At 37.5% G+C, this 11,564-nt stretch overlaps 1 protein-coding gene across 1 annotated transcript in view; it reads left to right on the forward strand.

The window, feature by feature from the left end:
* Window positions 1-11,564, forward strand: part of klc1a (kinesin light chain 1a) — a 54,671-nt gene that overhangs the window by 36,919 nt on the left and 6,188 nt on the right. Inside the window, exons 6-7 of the mRNA XM_056471489.1 lie at window positions 6,593-6,818; window positions 11,538-11,564. Of these exons, the coding sequence (XP_056327464.1) occupies window positions 6,593-6,818; window positions 11,538-11,564 (253 nt within the window). The remainder of the gene's footprint in view (window positions 1-6,592; window positions 6,819-11,537) is intronic.

An 11,564-nucleotide genomic window follows, 5' to 3' on the forward strand; every position in this document is an offset into this window, starting at 1 on the left:
GCGGTAGTTTAATATTTGATTGGTAATGGCTGCAGGGAGTTGCGGTCTAGAGGCGAGACCTGAGCGCAGATCCAGTATAGGGGGTCACACGCCAGAAGCGCCGCGTCGCGCCACGGCCCACGCAGCATCATGTTTCTATCAGGGTACACATCGGTGCCAAACCAAGGCGGACACTTCATATTTCTGCCGCGCCACAGAGCGCCATCTAAAAAGTTTAATTTTAAATACCATGCGAATGTGCTCGTCTGGTGTGTGATACTTTCAGCTGTCATGTGCGCGCAGTGTCTCGACACTCTTTTCGGCGAGGACTACGGTATGAGTGATGTTTTTCCAGATGACACCAAAATCGAAAGCTACTTCAGGGAGCCATGCATCTCTCTAAACCCGCATCCTTTATTGTGGTGCAAAGTTAATGAGTCTCGATTTGCAAGGCTAAGCACCCTTTCCCAGTGGTACCTGGCTGCTCCTGCAACTTTTGTGCTTGCTGAGCGCTTTTTTCCACTGCCGGTCTAATTGTAAATAGACTTCGCACTCAGCTTTCATCAGAGCATGTAGACCAACTGATCTTTTTAAATAAAAATATGTAGTTCTTCCTTATGTTAAGTTTTATTAGCCATGCATTGTAAAATATTCAGGATGTTTTTGTTTTAAGCAGCATAGTTAGACCGGCTTTATTTTATTTACCTCTGCCGACTGATCATTTTGAAAGAAATGTTATTTTACCTAATCTTTAAGTTTTATAGCTGTGGTAAAAAATATTCTTAATTGTTTTATGAATCCTGTCATAGTTTTATCAATGGCATTTTTCAACAGGGCTTTAAATAAATATATATATTTTTAAATTGAATGTTATTTAATTGTCGCTATGATGCACACACGCCCGGCCTCTTGCTTAAGCTTCACCCCCAATTAATCGATGAATTGTTTGTCAAACCTGTGGATTAATCGAAATGAAGAATGGTCAGAAATGCCCATCCCTAGTTTGCTTAAAGGGTCACGAAATACCAAAACACATTTTTTGAGGTGTTGACAGTCATATATGTGTCCCACACTGCTAAAAACACGATTAGGTGATATATTTCACAAAAAAGTGAAAATTTGTTGTTTTTGCGTTTTTGTCGAGCAAATTCATTCCTCCGGTTTGAAAAAATGTTTTGAAGCTGCGTCACGTCGATTAGATACTTGCGTGTAATCCAGCGTTAAGCTACGGTCACACCGGGCTTTGTGTGTGCGAAATTCTGTCGTGCGGCGCTGCGAAAAGGGGCGGGATTAAACAAGCTTATTAGACATTTAAAAAAGCAAGCCATTGCTCCATGTTTTACATTTTTGCCCAGAGAGGTCCTGTTTTGATCCTCGATTGGTCTCATGCAGTCAAGTGATGCGATTTAGCAGGTTAGAGTTCACCAAGCTTGAACTTTGCATCACAGCAACCTGCGAAACTTAACGCATGACCCCGCGTTTCCGGTCTGACGCATTCGCGTGCGTATGAATGGAAGTCTATGGGAGGAAAAGTCAAGTGTGACCGCAGCTTTAGACTGGCTGTCTGTACCTGGGAGTAAATCGTGACGTCTCTGAGCGTGCAGCATTAATTCATGAGTAAGACTTGGTTCAAACTAATCAGCGCGCTCCATTTTGTATGCAATGCAACTTCATTAATATGCATGATAGCTTCGAAGACTGTTTTTACCTGATAGAGTGTTCAGACGGCAGAGAGATGCCACGTTGTGTTGCCAAAACAAGTGAAAGAAAAACAAGAACTGTTTGGAGATGCTGGTCGTCAGTGTTGCGTTTTTCAATGTGCTGCAACGAAGGTTTTGTTTTCGTTTTCTGTGAGAGTGCAGCTGCACTCACGTGTGGATTATAGGACACGCGGCAGAAATACGTTTGTAAGGAACCTTTTTTTACCCGAGAGCTTTTCGCATCTGGAAATGGTAAAATCCGCATTTGCTGCTCCTCTTCTTTTAAAAATGTCGCGACTCCAGTTGCTGTTGATTGTGCTGTCTCTACAGATTTGGTTAGGGTGTGTGATCAGTACCCTTTGTTTGTTCACTTAGATGGCAAAGTTAGGTCGTATCGTCAGCAGTACTCTTTCAGTTTTTAAAGACCTACCTTAGTCAAAATGATTTCTAAGTTACTAAATTTACAGTACGATACGGTAATATCACTACAATATTACGGGCTGAAAGGTCCGCTGTAAATGCTGCTCTCCGAGTGTAAACATGTAAACACCACTATCAAACTATTACCGTCGTGTAGGATTTTTGCCGCATTTTGTAACAGGATAGTCTATACACACACGGCTTTCTGACGCTACCTACCGAGTACATCCAAGTTACAGAGAAATGCGGAGGTATTTTTTCTCTTCTTGCCCTGCAACAAATTATTTACAGCAGTTTTTCAAAGAGAATGACATAAATCTTCTCTGAAAAATATTGCATTAATCTCTTCTCCTCATTTCAGAAGTGCCAGGAATGTGCTGTTATTTTTTTACTTTCATTTTGCCATGTTATTAATTAATCTTTAGTTTATTTGAGTAGGTGTTTAAATTATTTGAATTAATCACCAGAGTTATTTTGTATTATTACAGTAATACAAAACGATAAACATGCACACAACTATTAATTGTTAACTGCAAAAAAGATATTACACTTAGTAACTACTGTTGTGTAATGATCATAACAAATTAGGAATTTTCTTATTTACAAAAACCAAAACAATGTGCCTTGAAAGCATTAGAAATTTGCCATCCACTGTGTTGAACACCATTTGTTTTGGGTCTGTAATGCCTACAAATTCTCACTAGCCACTGTAACATTGCAAAGACACAGCAGCAGATATACAGTCAAGCTAAACTACATTTTCCAATCACCATATCATGCTTCTGTGAGATTGCTGATACACGATACTATCACATGGAAACACGGCAGTGTTATTTTACTTATTTTCTCATTTATTTAATCATTTCTAAGCGTATTTAATAATCTTTTGACTGATTTGTTTTTGCTTATTTAATCATCTTCTTCGTTTGCATTGTGTTTAAATTTAAAATTAATTCAAATCAATGCAAATAATTGTGCTCTTCCAGCGAAGTAGTTCATGAGATTTGTTTCAAACACAACAAGATATAACATTTGATAGGTGAATGCAGATTTAGGCTATGTATATACACTTCCGCAAAATGGATATATGTAAAAATAAATAATTAAATAAAAATTTAAATTGCATTTATCTACATGGCACACAAGAAACAAGAACCCATTATTAAGGTTTTTTCAGCCAAGAAGCAGAGTACTCGCCGCCCAGAAGCCTTTTTCTAGAGGTGATGGTGTTTTGTCCACTTGATCCAGGCACAGCTTCAGGGTGCAGGCTTGAGAACGATGAATGTCTGTCATGAAGACACATGCAGGTGTTCAGGCTAGCCCATCGTATCTATGCGGACACTCATTTGTCTCACTGGCGTCTTTGCAGGAATCAGTCTCACGCTTTTAACCCATCCATGACCACAACAGCCATCTACTCAAGATACTGGTTGGATCCAAGATTAGGCTGAAGGGAGCGGGAGGCTTGTTCCTTTCCCGCAACTTTCTGTCCTGCCCAGACGCGTCAACAATGCCAAGCCGACCGTTCACAGATCTTGTGCTATGCGACTTATAGTTACATTTTTATTTAGAGGTGTGCATCAGGGTAGCCATCAGCAATGCATAAATCAGCAACGTATAAATCTGCCATAAGAAGAAATGGACAAACATAAGGGTACATGCTATTCAAATCATTATGTCTTTTTCGAAAGTGTTCCCAGCTCCGCTTCCCCTTAATAAATTCAGCCTAGCAATCCTTTAGAGCATTTGGATTTCAAAAGTTATGCGTATGTGTTTTATGTGCATTCTGATGCAAAAAGATGTGTCTAGTTTTAAACTAAGTCTGTATGCCTCCCGAACTGGGCTAGGAAGGCTGTTCCAGAGTTTAGGTGACAGTTATGAGAAGGAACTACCACCTACAGTAAATTTTGATGTATTGGGAATAATCCCAGTGGACATGAGGGTCTGTAACACACCAGGATCTCACTCAAATACTAGGTAGCTAAGCAATTCAGAGCTTTGAAGGTAGTCAATATGAGTTAAAAATGTATTTAATGTTTAATAGAGAGCCAATGCAATGCTGAAAGACCAAGAGTAATATGATCGTATTTCGTATTTTTATAAAGCACTCTAGGAGCTGAATCAACTAGCTGAAGTTTGTTAATTAGGCCTACAGGGCAACAACCTAATAATGCTTTACAATAGTCTAACCGAGATGCCTTGAAAGCATGAATAAGCTTTTCCACATTAGACATTGAAACCATATCCTTGAAGTTTGGCAACATTAAGATAAATGCAGTTTTACAACTGATTGAAATGTGGCCTTCAAATGACTGGTTGCTACCAAATATCACCCTTAAATTTTAACTGAAGCTCTATCAAGGGAGAGACAGTATTCTAGGTTTTATGCGAGAGTTTTTTGGGTTTCTCCAACAATTCTACAGTTGAGGTTTTTTAAATTAACAAGACGTCAGGTTTATCTGAAATCAGTAATACATTTTTAGTCATACTTTTTTTATATTAACTATATAAACTGTTAATTTGGTGAATCTGTACAAATGATCAGATTGAAATGAGATATAGAGTTATGTATCATTGGCATAACAGTGGAAACTAACTCCATGTTTTTTTAATGATATCGCCTAGTGGTAGTATATATAATGTAAAAGGTTAAGGTACCAATAACTGAGCCTTGTGGTACCCTACAGTGTACATTTGATCGTTATGATGCCTCTTCATTCATCAACTCGCACAAACTGATAGCGTAAGACCTGAACCAACCAATGCAGTTTCAATAATACCAACATTCAAGGAGAATGTTATGATCAATAGCTTCAAATGGAGCACTGAGGTCCAACAACACTAACCATGATCGAAAGATAGGAGCAGGAAATTAATAACACTTAGGAGTGGCTCTCACAAATATTTTTTCTCTGTAGGAAGGAACATAATGGAGTAGATTTTTGTATAATTGAATATGTTTTTTTTTGTGGCTTAATGACAGCTAGTTTAAAGGTTTTGAGCACATATCTTTAATGTAGGGATGAGTTCAAAACCTTAAGAACAGGTTCAGAAACTTCTGAAAACAATTCTTTTGATAATTTGGTCTGTATAGGATCTAACATAGACATTGTTGATTTGGAGGATTTTATCAGTTTAGACGATTCTTCCTTTACTACAGCTGAGAAAGTCTGACATTTATCTATTAAAGATCTACAGTTCTCTAATTGGGATGATGCTCTAGGAGATCAGATTGATAAAGTTTATTTTGTCTCTGATATCATCAATCTTGCATTTAAAGACATTCATGAAGTCATTACTGCTGTGTTGAATACCTGCTAATAAACATTTGCTGTTACTTCATTTTAAGTTAGATTGGCCACTGTATCAAACAAAATCCTAGGATTGTGTTTGTTTTCTTCTATTAGAGTTGAAAAAAGCAGATCTGACAGACCTTAAAGCTTTTCTAAGCTTAAGTATGCTTAACAAAACTCTAGTTTTCTTTACTTCCATCTATGTTCCATTTTCGCCCAGAGTGTGTACATTATGCCATGGCCTCAGATTTTTTTTTATTTTACTTAATCTTGTTGAAATGTAACCAAGCAACTCTGTCTAAAGTGTCTAAAGTCAGTTGTAGCCTCAATCTCTTCTTGGCTGTCTTTAATACTAAGGAATTTGGTAGGTTACCAACAAAGTAATCTTTAGTGAAAGAGATGATCGTTCTACCAGATTTATAAATAGAAGCTGTTGCATAGGTTAATAGATGAATTAGGTCTGATAACTGTTTATTTTTCATTTTTGACCAAAAACATACAGGTTATAATTTAAAAGTATACTTTATTTAAATTGAATACTTTTTAAATGGCTGAATACTGAATACACTGTTTCTGGATGTAAATATGTTCTGTAAAAATGCCTTGTTTATGTTTGTGTTCATCATTCCATAAAATGTAACGAAATGAGAAAAATAAATGATAACGCACACAACTGTTTGTATGACAGTATTTACACAACTATCAGTTCTTCCTTGGGCCTCAATGGCAGCCTGTTGTCTCTTGATGATGTCAACCAGGTTCATGCAAGCCTGAACTTAAAAGTCCCCGTGAACGGAAGCTGTGATTTGTTATTCTTTTCATAACGAGACTCAGTTCCTAGAGAAACAGAATTTTATCAATCTGATTTAAATTTCAATCTGATAATCTGATAAATTAACTGAAAACAAACTGGAAGTGCATTTTCAAATTTCAATTAAAGATCAGAAGCGCAAACAATGTTTTTTTTTACTTAATGACATGCACAAATGAATTATTCACCACAGAACTAGCAGTGTAAGCTAACCAAATCATATGGTTAGTTTTAATTTCTTGTGGACTTTAATATTTTCCTAGTCTCTCTGCAAAAGTTTCTTCACATCCTGTTGGTTTTACTAATAAAAAAGAAACTGAGTCTTTAGATTTGTATCACGTTATATGAATTTTACTATAGTGTACTTTTGTTCTCTCCTGTTCTCTCAGTCCAGCCTCCTCACAGCAGTGCAGTGGCAGCAGCGCAGCAGGGTGGTTATGAGATCCCAGCTCGTCTTAGAACCCTTCACAACCTGGTGATCCAGTATGCCTCACAGGGCAGGTATGAGGTGGCCGTTCCTCTCTGCAAGCAGGCTCTGGAAGATCTGGAGAAAACATCTGGACACGATCATCCCGATGTAGCCACCATGCTTAACATTCTCGCTCTCGTCTACAGGTCAGCTAACAACTAAACACACCAAAATTATATATATATATATATATGTGTAATGTATAATTTTAAGCATGACATAAGCACTGTTCAGTACACAACCCCTGAATTTATTTATTTTTTGTCAGTAAGGCTTTTTTCTTTTGTAACATATTAATACTTTTGCTCAGGAAGGACACATAACATGCAATAACAAAAAAAAACCTAGAAAAGTACAGTTCATAGATAAACTTTATGGTGGCTTAAGGTGTTGCTTGGCAGTTGTTAGGGTGTTCTGAGTGGTTGCTAGGCGGTTGCTAAGGTGTTGCTAGGGTGTTTAGACTGGTTGTTATGGCATTGCTAGGTGGTTGCTGAAGTGTTCTGAGTGGTTGCTAGGCAGTTGCTAGGGTGTTCTAGGTGGTTGCTAAGGTGTTGGTAGGCAGTTGCAAGTTGTTGCTATGTGGTTGCTATGGTGTTCTGAGTTGTTGCTAAGGCGTTGCTAGGGTGATTTATGTGGTTGCTAAGATGTTGCTAGGTGGTAGCCAGTGTTCTGAGTGGTTGCAAAGGCATTGCTAGGTGGTTCCTAATGCATTGCTAGGTGGTTGCTAAGGTGTTGCTGGGTGGTTGCTAAGTTGTTGCTAGGTGGGTACTAGGGTGTTCTGAGTGGTTCCTAAGGCATTGCTAGGCAGTTGCTAAGGTGTTCTGATTGGTTGATAGGGGTTGCTAAGGTGTTGCTAGGCAGGTGCTAGGTCGTTGCTAAGGTGTTGCTAGGTGGTTGCTAGAGTGTTAGTGTTTCTAACATAAATTAGCATGTTGTTAGCATGAATTTAGTATGAATTAGCATGTTGCATGTAGTAGGGGTGGGCGATATGACCTAAAATTAATATCACGGTATTTTTCATCTTTTGAACGGTGACGGTATAATATCACTGTATTACTTTCAATAGCAAAATAATATACATCTAAAGGAAGAACGGACAAAAGAAAGTCTCACTTCTATCACTCTTTAAAAGTTTTGGTTTGGGTCATTTTAAATGGTCAGTCTCGTTATGAGCTGATCTTCATTTCTCTGTGTTGGTGGAATATAGCAGGTGAGTCAGCCGCACCAATTTATGAGCAGACAGAGCAGGATTCTCATGATGACCACCGGCGCAATACTGCTCTTTGTTATGAGCCGTAGTTTCAGTGTAAACTTAGTAAAGGTGAGTTTCTTTGGCGATGATGTCTACAGTATTAGACTTTATATTTAGTGGACATTTGCGCTGAACACGCGGTGAATGCAACGCATCGAGATTCGGGCACCTTCTCCGAAAACACTCGATTGATCTCAGCTGGCGGATCAACATTTACCTCATGTTATGATCGCTGTCATCTGCGCTATTATTATTATTATAACTTTAGGTGAGGTTTGCAAACCTGTGCAATTTTCACTCTTCAGTCGTTTGCATTTCCTGCAGTAACAAAAGCTCCCTGTTATCTGACAGCGGGAAGCGTTGAGTGACTGACAGCTAATAAACAATACTTCAGCAGGGTAGAGCGATTCAGCAAGTTTTAGAGAAAATCAAATCAGATTGCACTACAACCATTATATTCAGACTAGGGGTGTGACGGTAACCGCATCACCGCCATAATGAGATGTCAACCGCAGTGATGTGGTTATTACAGTCATCACCGCCCATTTTAGTTTAGTATTGATTTTTGCTTGTGAATCTTTCAGGATTGTATAGAAAAACAGAATAAACTAAATAAAAGGAATAAAAGGCCTGCCCTGAGTATTTTCCACTTAATTACAAATTTAGATTACAAAACGAAAACACTGAATCCTTTTTATAACCAGCATAGGCTGTTTTTTTTAAGCTTATTTTAAGCAGACCTACTAACTCAAATCAATCGCTCCACAGAAAATAAGCATTTTTAACGCACCGCTGTAATTTCTATATCATAGTCCCTTTATCAACATTTTTAATACAAGTCATTATTTTAAATATTATGACTTGAGAATATGATTTTACCTCAGCGCTGCACTTTTCTCCTTCGCCCTCGCGCTGAGCAGGTGACGGAGTGTTGTGAAGTAGTTAAACTCTCCTCAGTTTAATTTACAGTGTCAAACTGGCACAGGAATATCAGTATATTAATATAGGCTTTGCTAAAAGGCTGTTCAAATGTGGGTCTTTTTTTACAGAAGCTATAAACAGACGTGCATGCTGCGACCGGTGAGTCAACAATCGCATATATTTGACTTATTTAAAGTAGGCTATAGGCTTTAGCATATAAAAATTGTGTGTAAAGAAGTTTATTAAAAATGTAGCTAATATATCACAGGAGTTTGTGTAGCAATTACAGTGGAGTATTAATTAAATCGTTTTTTTCCGTGGAGCGAAACAAACACTGCACAGATGTGTAGCGGATGGAGACGCACAAAAATATACAATTCAGATATTTTCTTCGGAAGAAAAATATTCTTTGAACGAATTTAGTTTTGTACAATTTGTATCTTAGTTTTTGTCGGTCAGTTATTTACAAAATAAACAAGAATAACTAATAACCTTTGAGGTGAAGCGATGTGCCTCATGGTCCGCTATATGCCGCGGCCAAAACACAAACTGGTCTGTTAAATACAATCGTAATATAAATAAAATAAAAGTGAAATATTCAGTTTGGAATATGGAATCTTTGTTAACTGTATGATCAAAATTAAAAGAGCAGCCTATTCGAAATATTCGAAACTGAATATTTCACTTTTATTTTATTTATATTACGATTGTATTTAGTTTGTGTTTTGGCCGCGGCATATAGCGGACCCTGAGGCACATCGCTTCACTTCAGTTTATTAGTTATTCTTGTTTATTTTGTAAATAAATGACCGACCAAAACTAAGATACAAATTGTACAAAACTAAATTCGTTCAAAGAATATTTTTCTGCCGACGAAAATATCTGAATTGTATCTGAATTCTATACAACTGCAGTGTTTGTTTCGCTCCACGGGAAAAAACGATTTAATTAATGCTCCACTGTAATTGCTACACAAACCCCTGTGATATATTAGCTACATTTTTTTATAAATGTCTTTACACAAAATTATTATATGCTATAGCCTATAGCCTACTTTAAATAAGTCAAAATATTTGCGATTGTTGACTCATCACCGGTTGCAGCATGCGCGTCTGTTAATAGCTTCTGTAAAAAAAGACCCACATTTGACCAGCCTTTTAGCAAAGCCTATATTAATATACTGATATTCCTGTGCCAGTTTGACACTGTAAATTAAACTGAGGAGAGTTTAACTACTTCACAACACTCCGTCACCTGCTCAGCGTGAGGGAGAAGGAGAAAAGTGCAGCGCTGAGGTAAAATCATATTCTCAAGTCATATTCTTTAAAATAATGACTTGTATTAAAAATGTTGATAAAGGGACTGGGATATAGAAATTACAGCGGTACGTTAAAAATGCTTATTTTTATATATCTGCGCGGTTAACCGACATACCGCATGATTTCTTCCATTACCATCACAGCCCTAATTCAGACACAAATGCTCCCAAATATATTATGAGGGCGCATAGATTAAATTTCGGGCGCTCATGCGACCAAAATGGTTGCAATTTCGAGCCCTGTAGTATAAGGACATGTATTCAGACCACAACTGAACGTTTGAAGAAAATTGAATGCCTTATTATTTAGAATTAGCTATTATTGATGTAAATGCAGCCATTCAAGGCGCATAATTGATTTATCACGGTATTGACGGTATTAGAAAATCCATGTCGTGGCGCAATGTCACACCGGTGATGACTATGACACCGGTGTACCGCCCACCCCTAGCATGTAGTATGTATTATTATATTGTTAGCATAAATTGGTATGTTGTCAGTATGTCCAATTTATAGTCAATGGCAGTTTTTTTGTAACAGAAGTCTATGGGACAGTTGCTAAGGTGCCGTAAGGGGTTGCTAGGGTGTTGCTAGTAAGTTGAAACGGCATCAGTGATTGGCAGATTGGTAGTCTGAGTTAAATGAGTGTAACCTTAAGTCTGTATGACAGTGTGGTGGAAAGTTATGAGCTCATAAAGTTTGGTCCAATGTTGTTAATGGGACTTTTCTGAATTTTCCGGGTCAGTTTTGGGAACATCGTAAGTTGGATCAGTTGGAAAAGATATAGCAACTCAAGTAAGACCAGTTTGGTGTTAGTTTGGTGGTTGTACTATGAACAGTCTAGGAGGAGATGCATATACAGTAGAAATTAGTCTCAGAAGAAGAAGAAAAAGAATAATAAGTTTATGTAGTATAACAGTATGTTGGCTTTCTCAAGCCACCATAATTATACTGTTTTAAAAGATTCTGTTTCAAATAAATGCTGTATTTTAAATTTTGTATTCTTCATAGAATCCTGAAATATATGAACCACTGTTGTTACAGATAGTATTAAGAATCACAACTGTTTTCAATATTGATAATAACAACAGCAAATGGGCATCTGATAAAATGATTTCTGAAAGATCATGAGCCACTGGAAATGTAGCATTTTTTCATCAGAATACTGTATGTACGGTGCTTTACCTCATCACCCACATAACCTTTCTTGTAAGCTATGCTAATATCCGGTTTGCAGACCGTTGGGACTTTAGTCTATTGTGCCATCATCCTGTTGCCTTGGAAACAGCTTTTTGTAAGAAATACTTTAGCAACAGTCATTTGTTACACAAGAAGTAGCAACATATTATTTTGTAAGTGTTTTCTGCTCTTCAGGGACCAGAATAAATACAAAGAGGCAGC

This window comes from Danio aesculapii, chromosome 13 (assembly GCF_903798145.1).
Source record: "Danio aesculapii chromosome 13, fDanAes4.1, whole genome shotgun sequence".
In the NCBI taxonomy this organism is placed as follows: Eukaryota; Metazoa; Chordata; class Actinopteri; order Cypriniformes; family Danionidae; genus Danio; species Danio aesculapii.